At 43.5% G+C, this 20,385-nt stretch overlaps 1 protein-coding gene across 19 annotated transcripts in view; it reads left to right on the top strand.

Annotated features, from left to right (window-relative positions):
• GPHN (gephyrin) overlaps positions 1 to 20,385 on the top strand; it is a 535,600-nt gene that overhangs the window by 449,872 nt on the left and 65,343 nt on the right. For all 19 annotated transcript variants that reach the window (XM_074998888.1, XM_074998882.1, XM_074998890.1 and 16 more), the window contains 2 exons: positions 15,727 to 15,782; positions 19,953 to 20,072. In XM_074998888.1, coding sequence (XP_074854989.1) covers positions 15,727 to 15,782; positions 19,953 to 20,072 — 176 coding nt within the window. The remainder of the gene's footprint in view (positions 1 to 15,726; positions 15,783 to 19,952; positions 20,073 to 20,385) is intronic.

The following is a 20,385-nucleotide window of genomic DNA, read 5'->3' as shown; positions in this document are numbered from 1 at the left end:
TTAGTAATTTGCAGCTTTGTAGACTAGTTTCAGAATGTGAATTCCATAAACCAAGTTACGCAGCATAGCCATTCTTCCAGAGTGGCAACGGAATCTAGATGTCTCCAGAGGACTGTTGGAGGCATTGAAATGAAACAAAGAGTACTGTGTAAAGTTGACTGGTCTTCACACCAGGAATATTTTTAAACACAACAGATTTAAAATGGAAAAAAGGGCATATTTTAAATCATTTCCATAGTGAAATCCGGAAGTAAATAGCTCATGAAGATTTTCATAAAGATTATATATTTATACAGCTAAGAATCATGTCTAGCTACTAGCAACCATGAACAATTACAAAGATTATAATATTTTATGTTCTGGCATGTGAACTCTCTGCCCACTACTACTCTTATAGTATATGGTACTGTAGAATTAGATGCATTAGGGTTTCTTTGCATCTTTCCTGAAATATTCAGCATTGACGATTGTCAAAGATGGATTTTCAGCCTTCTGTATATAGCCAGTCCATTTCAATTTCATAATCTATGTGCCTGTCAATCCTATGTTGTTGAGAAGATTATGAACAAATGCACTTCAGTAGCATAGAATCTGTTTCATATCAACCAAGTCAACTCACTGGCCATGTCTTTACTAGCCCCCATGTTAATGAGGGATTTTGGAAGATGCTAATGAGGTGCTGCTATAAATATGCAGCGCCTCAGCAGAATGGCAGCCACACATGACTCGAAAGTGCCACTTTCGAAATGCACAGCGCCCATGTAGATGGTGGCCTTTCAAAAGGACCCCCTGATTCCAAAAGCCCCTTCTTCCATTTGGTTTTGGGAAGAAGGGGCTTTCGAAATCAGGGGATCCTTTCTAAAGGCCCCCATATACATGGGCTGTGTGCATTTCGAAAGTGGCACTTTCGAATCACGTGTGGCCGCCCTTCTGCTGAGGCGTTCCGTATTTATGGCAGTGCCTCATTAGCATCTTCCAAAATCCCTCATTAACATGCCCCCTGCGAAAGGCCACTCAGTTTGAAAAAAAGTTAAATCTACCTTTGAAATATGGTGCACCTTGATTTAAGATGACTTGAAATCACTTGCTAGGATATTAGCAGCAAAGTAGTGAAATACACTCCCTGGTTCTTAGTTGATCAATAAACCCTGGCGCAGGGCAAGATTTGCACTGTATGTGCCCCTAGGCACAGCATCTTCATTGTTCCCCCTGCCTTCCAAGTAGCCAGACCTGAAGCCCTACTCCTGCAGCCCCATGTGGCCATGTGACACCCCCTCTCACCACCACCACCGGCCCTACATGGCCTGCTCTGGCACCAAAAGGGCTACTGCGACTTTTCCCTTCAGGACAAATATCAGAGAAGTAGCCTTGTTAGTCTGTAGCTGCAAAAACAATGAGAAGTCCTATGGCACCTTAAAGACTAACAGATATTTTGGAGTATAAGCTTTCATGGGCAAAGACCCACTTCATCAGATGCAATTTAGTGAATCCCCACTGTAGTGAATCTACATTGCATCTGATGAAGTGGGTCTTTGCCCATGAAAGATTATGCTCCAAAATATGTTAGCCTATGAGGTGCCACAGGACTTCTTATTGTTTTCACTTCAGGAGCAAATGTACCCGCCATCCCCAGCTAGCCGTTTGCAGCCAGCCAGCCTTGACCAGCTCAGGCTGTTGTGGTGCCACAGCAATCTTCAGCCAGAGGTGAGGCAAATCAGGAGGCTCCCTTCCCTTTGGGCAGCATAATATCCCAAAATTCAGCAACTCACAAATGTTAAAGCCCTGGCAATTGATGGCTATACATTGGCCAGTTGGGCTATTACAAACACACACATCTAGAATTACAATGGTGCCCCTAGCAGTGTTCCCTCAGGATTTCTTCCATCCATGGGCAGATGAGCACCACCAACAGAAACACATGCTGCCTACTGTGGGCAGCTGTAGATGCTCTGCTCATCAGCTGGGTGGCACCTGAATCTCTTCTGGGCATCTGCCCAGGGGCTCAGTTGAAGGAAACTTCGACCGGGTGCTGGCAAACAGGGTGCGTGCTAACAGGAGGGAGTTTGGAGAGGCTCTCCTGGAGGAGGAGAAGGAAGGAGCAAACTAAAGCACCTTGGGGTAAGTGGCTGCTTATATTTGGAGGTTTTGGGCTTGTGTGTTTGTTTGGAGTTTGTTTGTTTGGAGTGCTGAGCTGAGTGTGTGTTTGTTTGTTTGAAAGGCCGTGTGCTCAGGCAGGCAGGCAGGCAGGCAGTTGGAAGCTGATTAGGTTTGAATTGAAACACCGTGTGCTGATTGGCTGAGCTGTAGGCAGAGGGAGGAGCTATCAGGGAGGCCGAGCACTTAAACCCTGCTAGTAAGCGACCAGGTGCTGGCAAACAGGGTGCATGCTAACAGGAGGGAGTTTGGAGAGGCTCTCCTGGAGGAGGAGAAGGAAGGAGCAAACTAAAGCACCTTGGGGTAAGTGGCTGCTTATATTTGGAGGTTTTGGGCTTGTGTGTTTGTTTGGAGTTTGGAGTTTGTTTGTTTGGAGTGCTGAGCTGAGTGTTTGTTTGTTTGTTTGAAAGGCCGTGTGCTCAGGCAGGCAGGCAGGCAGGCAGTTGGAAGCTGATTAGGTTTGAATTGAAACACCGTGTGCTGATTGGCTGAGCTGTAGGCAGAGGGAGGAGCTATCAGGGAGGCCGAGCACTTAAACCCTGCTAGTAAGCGACCAGGTGCTGGCAAACAGGGTGCGTGCTAACAGGAGGGAGTTTGGAGAGGCTCTCCTGGAGGAGGAGAAGGAAGGAGCAAACTAAAGCACCTTGGGGTAAGTGGCTGCTTATATTTGGAGGTTTTGGGCTTGTGTGTTTGTTTGGAGTTTGGAGTTTGTTTGTTTGGAGTGCTGAGCTGAGTGTTTGTTTGTTTGTTTGAAAGGCCGTGTGCTCAGGCAGGCAGGCAGGCAGTTGGAAGCTGATTAGGTTTGAATTGAAACACCGTGTGCTGATTGGCTGAGCTGTAGGCAGAGGGAGGAGCTATCAGGGAGGCCGAGCACTTAAACCCTGCTAGTAAGCGACCAGGGAGCTTTGCGACCGGGTGCTGGCAAACAGGGTGCGTGCTAACAGGAGGGAGTTTGGAGAGGGGAGTTGAGAGGGGGAGCTTGGAGGGAGCCAGTGACTTCTGTTGCCCTTAAACTAAATCCTTTATAACAACCTCTATCTGAAACATTTAATTAACCCTCATATATAACTAGAGTAGGAAATGGAGGCAGAAGCCCAGCAGCAGAGTGGGGGCTATCCTGTTTATTGTGTCGAGTGCAGTATGTATGACTACCTACCCTGTGGGCGGGTGGCGTATGTGTGCGCTCGATGCAAGGAGCTCCTGGCCCTCAGAGACCGAGTGCGTGCTTTGGAGGCCAGGGTGGCTGAACTGGAGGAGCTAAGGAAGGCAGAGGTGTTTGTGGATGAGACTTTCCGGGACATAGTAGGGCTGTCCCACCTCCAATCTGACAGTCCTGAGGCTGTTACGGAGGATGAAAGGCTCAGGGAAGGAGAGCAGTCAAGGGGAGCAGAGGGAAACCATCCCGTAGTTGGGACCCTCCTTCCAGAGGGTGGTGTTGTATCCTCTCATGCCGAGGATACTTCTCCGGGGGAGGGAGCGCCAGCTGTTAGGAAGAAGCAGGTTTTAGTAGTGGGGGATTCGATCATTAGAAATATAGATAGTTGGGTTTGTGATGACCGGGAGAACCGTATGGTGACTTGCCTGCCTGGTGCGAAGGTTGCGGATCTCTCGAGGCATCTAGACAGACTTATGGGCAGTGCTGGGGAGGAGCCGGTCGTCGCGGTACATGTTGGTACCAATGACATAGGGAAGGGTAGAAGAGATGTTCTGGAGGCCAAATTTAGGTTACTAGGAAAGAGACTGAAATCCAGAACATCTTTGGTGGCATTCTCTGAAATGCTTCCAGTTCCACGCGCAGGGCCAGATAGACAGGCAGAACTTCAGAGTCTCAATGCGTGGATGAGACGATGGTGTAGGGAAGAGGGGTTTAGATTTATTAGGAACTAGGGACCCTTTTGGGGTAGGGGGAGCCTATACAGGAAGGATGGGCTCCACCTAAATCAAGGTGGATCCAGACTGCTGGCATTAAACATTAAAAAGGACATAGAGCAGTTTTTAAACTAAGAGGTGGGGGAAAGCCGATTGGTGCGGGGGAGCACCTGGATCGGACGGAGACTTCTCTTACACGAGGCTCCATAGACAGGGATTCCCTAGAAGTTAGTCAGATAGGGAACGTGGGAAATAATATATGGGCAAGATCAGATGTGAAACAATCGTGCATAAAAAAATCCAGCACGTCTGTGAAAGGCGGACATATAAATAGTGGTAGTTTTCTAACATGCTTTTACACTAATGCTAGGAGTCTGTCTAATAAGATGGGTGAACTGGAGTACCTCATATCAAAGGAGGAAGTTGACATAATAGGCATCTCAGAAACATGGTGGAATGAGGACAATCAGTGGGACACTATCATACCGGGATATAAATTATATCGGAAAGACAGAACAGGTCGTGCGGGTGGCGGAGTGGTACTATATGTGAAGGATAATATAGAATCAAATGAAGTAAAAATCCTAAAGGAATCAAAATGTTCCATAGAATCATTATGGATAACAATTCATTCCTCTAATATGAATATGGCATTAGGAATATATTACCGACCACCTAACCAGGACAGTGATAGTGATGCTGAAATGATGAGGGAGATTAGAGAGGCTATCAAAATAAAAAACACAGTAATAATAGGAGATTTCAATTATCCCCATATTGATTGGGTGCATGTCACCTCAGGACGGGATTCGGAGATTAAATTTCTTGATGCCTTAAATGACTGCTTCTTGGAGCAGCTAGTACGGGAACCCACAAGGGGAGAGTCGATTCTCGATCTAGTCTTGACTGGAATGCAGGATCTGGTCCAAGAGGTAACTGTTACTGGACCGCTTGGAAATAGTGACCACAATATAATAACTTTTAATATTCCTGTGTTGGGAAGAACACCGCAGCGGTCAAACACTCTGGCATTTAATTTCAAAAAGGGGAATTACACTAAAATGAGGAAGCTAGTTAAACAGAAACTAAAAGGTAGAGTAATTAAACTAAAATCCCTGGAAGCTGCATGGAAACTGTTTAAAGACACCATACTAGAGGCCCAACTTAAATGTATACCCCAAATAAAAAAACACAGTAAGAGACCTAACAAAGAACCACCATGGCTAAACAGCCATGTTAAAAAGGCAGTGAGAGAGAAAAGGGCAGCTTTTAAAAAGTGGAAGTCAAATCCTAGTGAGGAAAATAGAAAGGAACATAAACACTCCCAAATTAACTGTCATAATGTAGTAAGAAAAGCCAAAAAAGAGTTTGAGGAACAGCTAGCCAAAAATTCAAAAAACAATAGTAAAATGTTTTTTAAATACATTAGAAGCAGGAAGCCTGCTAAAAAAACAGTGGGGCCCTTGGATGATAAAGATATAAAAGGAGCGATCAAGGAAGACAGTGCCATTGCGGAGCGATTAAATGATTTCTTTGCTTCAGTCTTCACGGCTGAAGATGTTACAGAGGTTCCTAAATCTGAGCCAGCCTTTTTAGGTGACAAATCTGAGGAACTCACTCAGATTGAAGTGACATTAGAGGAGGTTTTGGAATTAATTGATAAGCTGAATAGTAACAAGTCTCCAGGACCAGATGGCATTCACCCAAGGGTTCTGAAAGAACTCAAATGTGAAATTGCGGAGTTATTAACAGTGGTTTGTAACCTATCCTTTAAATCCACTTTGGTACCAAATGACTGGAAGACGGCCAATATAACACCAATATTTAAAAAAGGCTCTAGAGGAGATCCTGGCAATTATAGACCGATAAGTTTAACATCAGTACCAGGTAAATTAGTAGAAACACTAGTAAAGAGTAAAATTGCAAGGCACATAGAAGAGCACGAATTGTTGGGCAAAAGTCAGCATGGTTTCTGCAGAGGGAAGTCGTGTCTGTCTAATCTATTAGAATTCTTTGAAGGGGTTAATAAACATGCGGACAAGGGGCACCCAGTGGACATAATATACCTAGATTTCCAGAAAGCCTTTGACACGGTCCCACACCAAAGGCTTTTATGTAAATTAGGTGGTCATGGGATAGGAGGAAAGGTCCTTTCATGGATCGGGAATTGGTTAAAAGACAGAAAACAAAGGGTTGGAATAAATGGTAAATTTTCACAATGGAGGGGGGTAACTAGTGGTGTTCCCCGGGGCTCAGTCTTGGGACCGATCCTGTTCAACTTGTTCATCAATGATCTAGAAAATGAGGTAAGCAGTGAGGTGGCAAAGTTTGCAGATGACACCAAGTTGTTCAGGACAGTCAAAAGCAAAAGGGATTGTGAAGAACTACAAAAAGATCTCAGCAAACTGAGTGATTGGGCAGCAAAATGGCAAATGAAATTTAATGTGGGTAAGTGTAAGGTAATGCATGTTGGAAAAAATAACCCAAATTACACGTACTACATGATGGGGTCAAATTTAGCTACGACAGATCAGGAAAGGGATCTTGGAGTTATAGTGGATAGTTCTCTGAAGACATCCACGCAGTGTGCAGCGGCAGTTAGTAAGGCAAATAGGATGTTAGGAATTATTAAAAAAGGGATTGATAATAAGACAAAAGATATCATACTTCCCCTATATAAAACTATGGTACGCCCACATCTCGAGTACTGCGTGCAGATGTGGTCTCCTCACCTCAAAAAAGATATATTGGCATTAGAAAAGGTTCAGAAAAGGGCGACTAAGATGATTAGGGGCTTGGAAAGGGTCCCATATGGGGAGAGGCTAGAGAGACTGGGACTTTTCAGTTTGGAAAAGAGGCGATTGAGGGGCGATATGATAGAGGTATATAAAATCATGAATGGTGTGGAGAAAGTGAATATAGAAAAATTATTTACCTTTTCCCATAATACAAGAACTAGGGGACACCAAATGAAATTGATGGGTAGTAGGTTCAAAACTAATAAAAGGAAATTTTTCTTCACACAGCGCACAGTCAACCTGTGGAACTCCTTGCCCGAGGAGGCTGTGAAGGCCAGGACTCTATTAGGGTTTAAAAAAGAGCTTGATAAATTTTTGCAGGTCAGGTCCATAAATGGCTATTAGCCAGGGATAAAGTATGGTGCCCTAGCCTTCATAAAAAGGGCAGGAGATGGATGGCAGGAGATAAATCACTTGTCTTCTGTTCTCCTTCTCTGGGGCACCTGGCATTGGCCACCGTCGGCAGATGGGATGCTGGGCTTGATGGACCTTTGGTCTGACCCAGTATGGCCATTCTTATGTTCTTATGAAACTCTGGTCCGTCCATAGCCACACACCTACTGTGCCTAACTGGAAACCAGTCCCTGTCCTGGTGTACCATGAACTCCTCCATTATGTGATTTCTGAGTAGCAACTTGTGTCACTCGGAAAACTGAAATATATTTTATTTAAAAACAGATTTGCTTATATCCTATATTGTCTGTCTGTCTTTCCCCTCATGTTTCTCTGCTAGCAATATTGTCATGAAAACAAGATTTTTGTTTCTCAGTGGTTCATCTGTTCTCTTTTCTTCCTCATCTTATGTTATAATCCTCCATTAGATACATCATAATCAATCCAAAGCAATCACTTCTGGTATTAGATAGGGAATGAGCAGTAGAAGCAGATGAACAACTATGAAACAACCTGCCTGTTTTCTTGGAGAACAAGACAATAGATGTACAGAAGATCTAAGCAGTAGGCAAAACTATTTATCTGAGAGCTTGAATACTGCTCTTTAAAGAAAGGAGTCAGTTAAGTGTGGTTTAGGTTTCAGATTACCTTTTTGTATGATTTTATAGCTAACACTATTGATTTAAAATTAAATGGAGATTTTATTGAGCATTGTTATTATGTAATGCAGACCCCAAGAGGTTTGTCTGAAATAGCAGATACACTTGTGAAATGAACTCACCACTGGAAGAAACTCCATAGATTTGGCAGAAAGCACCCCCAAAATTCCTTACTAATGTCAACAGGTACTTGCAGTACTACTAATAATACTTAATACTGCCTAAGAATTTCAAAAACATTTCATAAACATCAACACAGCATTGCCATCCTCAAATATTCAAAAATCATGAGTCAGGCTTCCCAAAATCATGATGTTTTTAAAACTATAAATAATTTTTATATTTTTGTATCGTATAAATTTGTGTTATAATTACATACTATAATTTTTATTTGCTTTCTGGTTTCTGAGTCTTCAGGGTGCACTTATTTCACATTCTCAAGCTTTTCAATACACCAGGAGGGCTAGAATCTTTTTAATGAGATTAGATTTTCATTTAGACTCTCAATTCCAACAGTTTTTAAGGGCTAGCGCCAATTTCTTAGCCCAATCAGATGCTAAGAAGAACACTAACTGTTATGAGTCTCATGTTAAAATCTCATGATGTGGTGATATTATGGAAGAATTAATTTTCCTCCCCTTATCTGTGATGAGTTGTACCTTACTCTATGTGAAATTTCAATAAAATCAGTGAGTCTACTTATGCAGTAACTAAGTGTAAAATAGAGACTCTGGCCACACTTGAATAAGCATCACAACACCTTGGGGACATAGGTAAGGTAAATATTTCCATTTTCCGGATGGGGGTCTCTGAGAGTAAAAGAGATTGTGTCATTGAGAGAGCACAGTTAGAACAAAGGGACTCAATTTTGTTCCAATTAATGTCAGTGATAAAATTCTGATTTCAGGGTAAGCAGGGTTTCTAATATAGTCTAGTTTAGGCTAGAGCCAACTACCACGGAAAGTCAACCAATCAGGGTCAATCTTGTTGCTTTTCTGGGTCAAAGTCAACCCCAGAAACGCACTGTGAGCAGCGAGGATTAAGAAAGGTAGATGAGAGAAATGCTCCCATGAACCGTCCTCTGTGTAGACACACATTGAAGTTGAACAGTGATAAGCTGATTTTAGTCATGCAACTGGCGTAGCTAAAATTGCATATGGGCAGTCGACTTATACGTCTAGTGTAGACATAGCCTTAGATAGGTTCTTATACTGTCTTATCACTTCAGTGTCTGAGTCCCTTCCAATAGTTCACTGGTTGACAGAGGTGTCCAACACATGGCCCATGGGTCAGAATCTGGTTCTCCAAGCATTTTCATCTGACCCACAACTGCATGTCACCAAGTAGTGAGTGGTAAGCCAGCACAGGGCCTAACCCAGGGAGGCTGCATCAGCTCGACATAGCCACCCAGCCCCATGGGCAGGCACTGCCTATGTGGAACCGGGTAGGCCCCTCGTGGGGATGTCGATGCACTATTGGGTGGGACAGGCTCCACTATGGACTCCAGGGATGGGTGTGGTGAGGCCGCCACCCATAGAGAAATGAGCCTCAGCATGTCGGGGGAATGGAAGAGGGGTGTGTGCGTGTGGCTCTAGCAAGCTGTTTCCAGTTGCTGGTCTCCCTGCTCTGTGCAGTAGGGAAGAGCTGAGCTCGCCCTGCCCCAGTACCCCCCCTTGCCACTGTTGGTGTCAGCAGACTTGGCATGTACCATGTGGGTCATGCTACTGACAAGTAGCAATGAGAATGTCTGGGGCCTTTATGCTGCTGGGACCCCACAAACCCTCATTCCTGATTCCTGTACAGAGCTCAAACTCCCAGCTGGAGACTTCATGCCCCGCCCCCCTCTGCACAGCCCAGCCCACTTGACCAGCTGGTTGAAAGTGGGGGAAGGGGCAGATTAGAGGCAGAGCATTGTGGAAAATGGGGGGGGGGGGCATGACATTGGTATTTGGCCCCCAGAACATGTAGAAAATTTCCATGTGGCCCCCCGATGCAAAAAGGTTGGCCACCTGTGGGGTAACATGACTTACATTTATCATATGTGGTTTGTCCTTACCCTTATCCTCTTCCCAGGGGGAGAATTTTGTATATAATGTAGTGTTTTGTTTTGGTACATTTTCTGTTTGCATTTTCTGGTTGAGCTAAGTTTTTTTTTTTTTTTGTTTTTGTTTTGTTTTTTTTTGTTTTGAATGTGCATGTTGATCTATAGCAGTGGTTCCCAAACTTTTTGGCTTCGTGCCCCCTTTATGATTTTTGAGAAACCCTCATGCCCTCTACCTCTTCACCATCATCCAACCCCCTTTTAACAAAAAAATTCAATTTGTGATTTAAAATAAACATGAAAACTTGGTATAAAATTTTTATTTAAAATTAAAAATAAGCACAAATAGGTTTTTTACCCCAAAATTTAGTAAAAATGCAATTTAACATCAGAAATAGCAGAAACAAAATGAATTTAATGTGAAGAGTGATGCTGCGTTTTCTTCATGAGTTGGGAAGTCCAAGGTTTGAAAGATAAAAGTGCACATACAAATTGTTTTCAACATTCAGTCGATTTCTTTGTTTCATTTGTAATGTGACTGAACTTGACAAACTCTTCTCACAGAGGTACTCAGATGAAAATGCAAAAATAATATGTAGCGATTCTTTCTTCTCCCACTTCCGAGTACATTGGGAAATATTTTATCCAAAATTCCTCAAAACTTGAGTTTTCAAAATTACCTTTTGCACTTCAATTATATTTTATTTTGAGTGCTTGTTCTTGCAGTACTTCTTGCAACGAGTTGACATCAACATTGGATGGATTGCTTACTAATTGATAATGGGGTTGCCATAAAAGTTGTCTAGGAAATAGCAGAGGAGCTCGTCAGCAAGGCAGTTGAGCTGAAACACAATTTTTATTCTTTGCATCTTCTTTACAACATTCTTGAAAACCTCCATTTTCAGCAAGATATGAAAATGTTGGTAAAGAAGAAAAGTTAAGTGTCTGAGCTTGTGTTCAACATTTCCAGAGATGGATTTTTTTTTCCATAAATGCTTTGATGACATCACGGTACTCTATAATGTTTGCAGTGTTGTTTCCCTGCAGCTTCAAATTGAGGCTGTTCAAAGATTAAAAAAATGTCCACGAGGTACTCCAGTGAAAGTTGAACTGTTTGATCTGTAAATGAACGATATAACTGTTCTTTTTTCTGTTACTTGAGGAAAAATTTCACTTCATCTTTTAGTTAAAATAATTTTGAAAGCATGTTCCATTTGGAAAACCATCATGCCTCTGTGTGAAAGAAGAGTTTTATGATCTGCTGCCAAATCCATGCAAAGAGCAGCAAAAATTTTTGTATTTAAAGCACTGTTCTTCACAAAATTGACAGTTTTGATGGCCAAATTCAACGAGTCACATAGGACATCTAGAAGGGTTTTAGCAGCCAACGTTTGTCTGTGTATGACGCAGTGAGTTGTAGTTATGGCTGGATTTTTTTTCTTTCATCCATGTCACACATCCAGCGTGAGCACCAGGCATCACTGGAGCACTGTCTGTGCATACACCAACCATTTTTCCCCATGAAAGTCTATTTTCTTCAAAAAAAGTCAGAAATTGTTTTCATAACGTCAGAAGCCTTTGATGCAGTCATCAATTCCTTCAAAAAAAGCACTTCTTCTTTCACAGTTCCATTGTTAATGAATTGAACACAGACAAGCAACTGACAGCATTGTGCTAGATCAGTGGTATTGTTGCGCTGAATTGCAAAATAAAGGAGAAGCCAACACTGTCTGCACAACTTTTGCTAGGTCTCTGATGCGACATTTCACAGAATTGTCGGAAAGTGAAATGTCCAATAGCTTTTTCTTGCTTTCAGTACCAAGCACAATATCAGCTGCTTTCAACAAGTAAGGCTTCACAAGAGTATCTCCAGCTGTGCCAGCTTTCTTGGCTTGAGTGATGAGCAATGACAGTTCATAAGATGCTTCTGCCACTTTGGCTGACACTTGATGGAAAGCACCAGTAGTGTCAAGCTTCATGTGTTTCAAATTTTGAAGTTTAGCAGCAAAAAACTCTTTTAGTGGGTAGGTGTGTGTATTCGCATTTTATGGTATGAAATATGAAAATTAATTTTTTACAGCAGTGGTCTCCAATCATTTTACACCCAAGATCACTTTTTAAATGTCATAGAATCATAGAATTGCAGGTCTGGAAGGGACCTCAGGAGGTCATCTAGTCCAGCCCCCTGCCCAAAGCAGTATCAAACCCCACCAAATGAAGGCAAGCCCCAAGACTCCAATTCTTTCTTGAGGCCCTGCCCTCTCCATTCCCCTCCCTCGCCATCATTTGCTGTCCTCAGCCCTTAATCTCACTGGGCTCAGACCGGAGGTATGGGCTCTGGGGTGAGACTGAGGGATATGGGCATGGGAAGGGGTGAAAGGTGCTTTCTCTGGGAGAGAATTTGGGTGCAGGAAGAGGTGGAGAGGGGCTGCTGGCTTATGGAGGCAGGGTCCAGGCTGGAGAGTGTTGAGGTCAGGTGGAGTGTTGGTGTGCTGAGCAAACCACAGGCTTGAGGGTGTGAGGGTACAGGAGTTCAGGTTGTGGTGTATGAGGGGCTCAGGGCAGAGGTTTGGAAGTATGATGGGTTCAGGACATAGATATGCAGTGTGTGGATTGTGCAGTAGTGTTGTGGCAGAAGACTGGGGATGTGAGAGGCTCAGAATAGGGGGTTCCAGTGTATGATAGGCTCAGGATTGAGGTGTTGGGGGGGATGCAGGGATGTTATGATGCTGTGGCTAGATGGGGGCTTGTCCCCAATTGGGGGCTTGTTAGCCAGGCTTCATTTTTGAATAAAATATGTCCAGCACAAACATTTCATCATTGTCTTTATTTATGGGAGGGGTGTGGAATCTGTACTGGTGGGGGTCTGGGCAAGGGGACTGCTCAGCTTGTACCTGGGGGTCCCCCAGCTGCAAGCCAGAGCCGGCATCTCAGGAAGCACGTGTGCTGCATCCACTCTCCAAAAAGTCAGCTCATTTTCTGTCAAGCAAAGTCAGTTGCCTGCTGGCAACTTCCTACTGCCTTCCTGCACAGGGGGATAGGGGAGTGGGAGTCCCAGGTCCACACCAGCTCCAACTGTTCAAGCAGAGTGCACCCTGCTCCTCACTCCCCATGGCAGCCATGCACTGCCTGAGTAGTTGGAGCTGACACAGACCCAGGACTCCCATTCCCCCACCCGCCCCCATGCAAGAAGGCAGCAAGCAGAAGGAAGTTTCTTGTGGGCAATGAACCTAGCTTTTCAGGAAACATGCTGGCTGGCTGGGGAGGGGAAGCACTTGCGTTTCCTGAGATGCTGGCTCTGGCGCATGGCTGCAGAACTTCCCCCCGCACCCCGTCGCAGGAAGCCAGCACTATCTCCATTTTTCCAGGAGGTAACGCCAGTGCAGGCTCTTTCTTGGGGTAGGGGAGATTGATGGGGGGCTGGGCTGCCTCATGTCTGCTGTGAAAGTTCTTCATGCCCCCCAGTTTGGGAGCCTATGATGTATAGAGAAGGAAGGTGCAACCAGGCTGCCTACAAAGCACTCCCTTGTGGCCCATCAAGGCACAACTCAATCTGCTGTGATTCCCTAACAGTTCAATGTCACCCTTCTTAATCCATAATCCCATGCACAAGAAGTCTCATCCAGGCAGCAAACTCTCTCAGGGTTGTGACTAGAACCATGCTTCCTTATCAAGGAAGATTGCTCTGCTCTGCTCTCTCTTCTTCCTGATCAGTTCCCTGGTGTGAGTCTGTTTCTTTAAGACACTTCTCAGTTCTTGAGAACTCTCCAAGTGTAATGGGATAGAGCCAGGTGTGTCAACAGGCTCTTATTAAAACGCCTCCCTAACAGTGTGGGACATATCTCCCCCATTGAAGCAGGTCAAATCAATGCCCCTTGCATTTGAACCATAAGGAGATAAGGTATGTAATAATTCTTAGTTCCTATGGGAGTTCATTCCGCAAGTGTCAGACTAGTCCCCAGGAAAGTTCTATATCTATCACAGATTAACTTTACCCTTATGGTAAAATACTTCATTGTGCCTGAGGAGTGGAGTTTCTGACCCTGGTCTTCACATGAGAGTTTTAGGTAATATTCTAGCCATGTTGGATCCAAAACATTGAGTGCCTTCAAGATAAGAAGAAAGACAACTGGAATGGACTTGATATTGTGTGAGAAGCCAGCACTGAGGGTGGTTGATTAGATCCCAGTTCTTCTGAATTGTAGTCCTGTGCTCTTCCTCTAGTAATAAAATGCCCCTAGATATTGAGTCGTCGCTTTTAAGTGTACCATAATCAGATGAGCAGGTAATTGTCAGGACTCCCAGACTCACCTATGAGATTCTGAGCAAGTCCTTTACTCTCTCTCTACCTAGTCTCAGAAAGGTAGCCATGTTAGTCTGTAACTTCACAAAACACCTTAAAGACTAAGCATATAATTTATTAGTTGATGAGCTTTCGTGGGACAGACCCATTTCTGATTTTCCAGAGCTGAATAAGTGGGTCTGTCCCACGAAATTTCATCACCTAATAAATTATAGTGTCAGTTTTTAAAGTGCTGCAGGACTGCTTTTCTCTCTTTACCTCATTCTTTTTTTGTAAAATGCTGATAACAGCTACCTCCGAAGGTGTTTGTGAGGTTGAATTAATATTTGTACAGTACTGAGAGATCCTCAAAGGCAGAAGTCAGTGACACCTATAGTTAACATCTCCTAACTTACTACTTTCCATGATTTTAGTTGCTTCAAATTCTAGCTGTTCACTCTGATAATTTCTGTGTTTGGTCTCCTGACTCAGAATTACATATTCAGTTTCAGCAAAAACAATGCAAGTGTTTCTGAGAATAAGAGTAATGACAATATGATAACTTTCCTTCTATTGTTTCTCTGAACCCTTTTAATGCCTCCAAAGCAGAAACTCAAAGTTTGTCAGCAGAAATATCCTTGCCTTCCCCTTGAAAAAGTGTCCAGATGTAGTCTTGCAAAATTGCCATTTGTACATGCACAGTAAAATGTGTCGATTAATTTTCGGAATGCTCCAGCGTCAGTGCTCATAAACCTTTGCCCACCTGCTCTCCACCGTGAAAATTCCTTTTTGCCTAAATGAAGGTGCACTGAGTAGGGAGTGAGGAAATAATGAGTTCACGTATCGCCTCTGACACAGATGTGAGAACAAAACCCAGTTCTGTAATGTGGCCTGTGCGAGTCACATCTACTTAGGCCAACTGCCCTTCAGACAAATGTGTCAGAAGTACATGTTTGTCTATACTGTCTGTAACAAATGCCTTAACCATTAAATCACACTCCTTCGTAGCTCTGGGAATCCAGAAATCTTTATATCCAAAATTCTGTTTTATGTAACATTCTGGCATATATATATATATAAAAATACTCCTCTCTGGCAATTTCATATAGAGGATAACCAACTATTGCTATTACATTTACTTCATGAAGTAGAGGCTTTTAATCCTAAAATACCTTATGTATAACTGGCAATTTTTGATACTAAAACATATATCCAGTGGTCTCCTTTAAGCATTTTCCAAGACTTGTGCATACTCTTGCAAGAGCTAGGAAGAATGAGTGTATCTGAGCATTTTTGTGGTAGAAAATATAATTATATAAGCAGTCATTAGCATATTCATAAATACCTCTTAAGTAGACCTAAAAGTCCAGAATGTTTTGCAAGATATTCATATCCTCTCACACAGACTCTGAAGAAGCAACTGTGAACTAAGTCTTGCATTATCCTAAGGTTCTCCAATTCTTGATTTCTAATTGTCTCCATTGCAATGATTAAGGTTTTTTATCATCTTTTTTCTGTACTGTCTTACAGCTGCTGATGGCCCTGGGGATCGATTCATCATTGGGGAATCCCAAGCTGGTGAGCAGGTAAGTGCAACGTCTTTTCACTTCTTTTGCGCTTTTTTTTTTAAAAAAGTAATTTTTTTTCTCATATACGATTAAGGATCCAACTTTTTTTGTAACTTATGCCTTGTATTTGTGCTCTGGAATATTCACAAGTACTCCAAAGATTGTATTTGTTATTGAAGTTAACACTAAATAATCACAAAGTTGTGTGCACTCTCTAGCCTGCAGTCCTACAACTTGAGACAGGATCTCAAATACTATGTAGTGTAAGATCTGGTCAGTATTTGGATAAGAGACTCAGAGGTACACCCCAGAATACTGAGGAGGTAGTGTTGAGAAGTCAGTGCACGGCTGTCATATGTAAGAATAAGCAATGATCCAAGGATGGTAGGAGATGCTGCGCTACTGGTGCCATAATTTTTCAAAAAAGATATGGAAACAACATCCTGACCACTTATCACTGACAAATATTCAAAGGGGCCTACACCCCGTATCTATTTGTATGTGCACAAATTACTTGCAAATTGAATTTTTGCTGTTACTTGTGTGTGCAAATGAGGCAGTTTACATGCAAAGATAAGAATTCTCTAAAAACTCTAAAAATGTGCAAAATTATGGAGAAGTGATTTTCCTGTCTTCCATCTCCTGAAATAGATCACTCTTTACTCAGGTTTTAGGGAGGTAGGAGTCACTTTGTCAGAGAGAGGATCTAGGGCAAGGGTGGACAATAATATTTGCAGGGGGAAGCACTCCAGGAATTTTGGTAAGGTGTCATGAGCCATGCATTTGTACTATATTAAGGGAGTGTGTGCAGAGTCTGGGAGACAATTTGGGTGCATGAGGCAACTCTGGGATGCAGTGGGAGGAGCTGACAGGTCTTAGAGGGAAGTTGGGTACAGGAGAAGGTTATGAGCATGGCAAGATTTGTGGTGTGGGAAGGAGTTTGTGGTGCAGGCTCTGACCAGCAGGCATTTACCACATGCAGGTCCCCACCCAAAGCGCGGCTGCCATGGCCTCTCATCACTACTGCAAGCAGCTACCATGTCTCTGTCCACCTCTTTGGGGGCCGGAGAGAAATGGGTGTCCATACATGGCCCACACCGACAAGCACTGCTCCCACAGCTCCCATTGCTGTGTATTTTACCTACTAAAGCTTATGCCCAAATAAATGTTAGTTTTTAAGATACAATAGGACTCCTCGTTGTTTTTGCTAATCCAGACTAACATGGCTAAGCCCCCGAAACTTAAAATCTAAAGGTTTACTAATAAAAGAAAATAAAAGTGTTAAATTGGTTATTTGATCATTGAGTCAGTATATATCCTGTAAAGTGTCTTAAAATTGAAGAGGTTTGTTTGTTTGTGCAGGGAGCTGCAAAATGTCTTAATCTGAGCTGCCTATGAATGTACTAAATTTGAAAGGTGCATAACCATGATCTGGATTCAAATTCTGAATCACTTAAAACCGTAAGATTACTATACTGATTGGATCAAATGACTACTGGCCAAGTGGGTAGGGAAAATCTGTAGATATATCTTGATTTTTAGTAGGGCTTTCATCGTGTGAGCTGTCAGTCTCAGAAACAAATATAAAAACATATACTATAAAATTGATACACAACTGGTTGAAAAAACGAACTCAAAGTGTAGTTATGAATGGTTCACTGTGAAACTGGGAGGCTATCTATAGTGGAATTGTGAAGGAGCCTGACCTGGGTCTGGTACTACTCAATATGTTTGTTAATGGTTTTGATAATGGAGTGAGAAGTATGCTTATAAAATTGGCACATAATAGCAAACTGAAAGGGATAGCAAGCACTTTGGAAAATGGGATTAGAATTGAAAAGGACCTTGAAAAATTGGAGAATTAGTCTGAAACCAGTACAATGACATTCAGTATAGAAGGACAGGAACCACATGGTTGAGTACCGTCAGCTATGGCCGGAACTGGCCAGTTCAGCTTTTAGGCAGGTTAATGGATCCAGTTGGCTGAAGTGAACTTGCCTAATTAGGTGGTCCACCTGAGTAGCTGAAAGGAGCCAGTAGGTCACTAGCTGCTCAATGCTGACTCCAGCACCTACAGTTGCTCCTGTTCTGTCCTTATGTTCAGCTTTGTTCCTATCCTGCTCTAGTCTGCACCTGCCCTGTTCCATCAGTTCTGCTCCCATCTTCCCCAACCCTACTCCCTCACCCAGCTTGTGAGCCCTGCTGCATGACCATTGGCTCTGCTTATTGGCTTCTGATTTCAGTTCTGCCCTTTGGATCAAGGATGGGGCTTAGGTTTATTTGATCCTGTCTCAGCCTGGAGGGATGGGCTGAATCAGTGATTCTCCACGTTTAGTCTATGGATCCCCGTGGGTCTAAGGGGTCTGCTAAATCTTGCCTTTACAACAGAACAGTGATTTTCAGCCTGTGTCCAAATGCCCATTGATGTCTTCTGACTATGTCTAAGATTTCCAAACGGGTCCACATCTTCATTTGAAATTTTGTAGGGGTTCACAAGTGAAAAAAAAATTGAGACTCACTGAACTAAATGACTGCTCTAGGCCCCATAGCCCTACATTTTTATAATTCTGTGGTTAGTGAAAGCCCAGATATGATATATGATGATTGTGTCTCGTTAAATTCTCATTACCGTTTTATATATGTCCTGTTGAATGACATTTGATTTCCTTTGTCCTTAGACTAGGCAACATTAAATGCAGCCTCAAGTGTTAGGTAGACAAAACCTTTGTTCCGTACCCTGGTCTTGTGTGACGTCTGACTCAATTATAAATTTTAGGCCTTAGCAAATAGATCCACAGATTCCAGGCAAGCCTCAATATTTGGAGTTGATCCACCTTACAGTAATGGAGAAAGCTGCTTAGAAGTAAAGCACTGGGATATGTTTTTATAGGAAGAGCTTTTCCTAACCAGCTTTGTTAGTTCTTTCATTTTCAAAAAATGAATTTTAATACTAATGAGTCGGCAATCCTCTATCCAAAGAGCATATAGCACAGTTTCTCCTTGCCTGTGTGGTTTATTCCTAACCCAGAATGGCCACCTCTTCATGTAGTAGGGGATAATTTTCTTGCTCAAATTCTTATTTGGCTTCTTTACGAGCAACAATGTAAATTTATTACCCATTACGACACAGGTTGAACCTCCCAAAACCAGCATTCTCTTGTCCGGCAATATCCATGGTCTGGCATGACCACAAATGTCACTGGACCAGAGACTCTGGGTTGGGAGGTTAGTAGGGGGAAACCGGTCACCTTGAGCAAGGGGCTTGCATCCCTAGCCAGAGGCAACAGCTGGCCAGAGCCAGCCTCTGCGGGGCTGGGGCCTGGGGCTGCACCTGGTGCCCGTGGGCCCGGGACCGTGCTGAGAGCCTGGCCAGGGCTGCAACAGGCACCCAGGAGGCTGGAGCCACTCCAGGCACCCACGTGGTGGGGGCTATGAAAGCAGTCTGGCTGGGACCATGCTGGGAGCTCAGCAGCTGGAGCTGGCACCTGCAGGGCTAGGGAACTGTCTGGCACCTTGGCCAGGGCTGGAGCTGGCCTCTGCAGGGTGGGGGCAGCATCTGTGGTTCTGGGACTATGCCAGCAATCCAGTCGGGGTGGGGCTAGCACCCACATGGCCATAGCCAGGGTCCTGGCCATGTCTAAAAGTCTGGCTAGGGCTGAAACAAGTCTCCACAGCTGGTCGCCAAAGGTGGCTAGGCCAGTGTTGGCTCAGGAGGGGTCAAGGTACAGGCAGGAGGCAAGAGGGCTGGGGGTGTGGGGGTGAGTGGGAGTTAAGAAGAGTGGGCGGCAGACTCTGTGGCTGAAGCAGGGCACCTCCCTTCGTCTGGCAAATTCCCTGATTTGGAACCAGTCAGGTCCTGAGGATGCCAGATGAAGAAGGTGCAACCCCTAGTTATTTTTTGTGATGTAGAGACCTGTCTTCCGGGAAATGACTGAAACTACCAATTCATTTCATACTGCCATCAGGTAATAATGGCTTTCAGTTACTACTGTCCTGAGTTAGATGTGAATCAGTGTTGTTTTTTAATTATATAGGGGATTTTAACTTCACTAACAGTGTATCAAGCAGAAAATAAACCCAACTATTGAAAGGATTTATTACACTCCAGTGTATTTCTGCAATGTTCAAGTGTATTCAGGTTTTTCCCTGTAAATTAGTTGTAGTTTTTTTGTTTTTTTTTTTTTTCAGCCAACCCAGACTGTGATGCCTGGTCAGGTGATGCGGGTTACAACAGGTGCTCCAATCCCCTGCGGTGCTGATGCAGTGGTACAAGTAGAAGACACAGAACTCATCAGGGAATCAGATGATGTGAGTCATAACTAAAAACTCATTGTGCTAGTAGTTCTGCATGCACGAGCATGGCACCAGGGATTGCAGAGATGCATTGTGCAATCCAGGAGCTTCCAGGGGAACATTGTGTCTTAACCTCCATGCCATTAGTTCTTTTTTATTTATTCCCTATGAAGATTAGATAACAATCTCCAGAAGGCGTTAGAACTGCCCTCCCACTCATCTTCCTAGAATCTCATAACCCTCTCAGTATTCCTGCTTCATGTACTATCTTAGTCCACACAATCCTTCTGAAGGCTTATTTAGTCTCTTCTGGTATTTTGAATTGAGC

This window comes from Carettochelys insculpta, chromosome 6 (genome assembly GCF_033958435.1).
Source record: "Carettochelys insculpta isolate YL-2023 chromosome 6, ASM3395843v1, whole genome shotgun sequence".
NCBI classification, from domain to species: Eukaryota; Metazoa; Chordata; order Testudines; family Carettochelyidae; genus Carettochelys; species Carettochelys insculpta.
The sequence above is the reverse complement of the archived record's forward strand: the minus strand, read 5'-3'. Positions and strand labels throughout refer to the sequence as shown.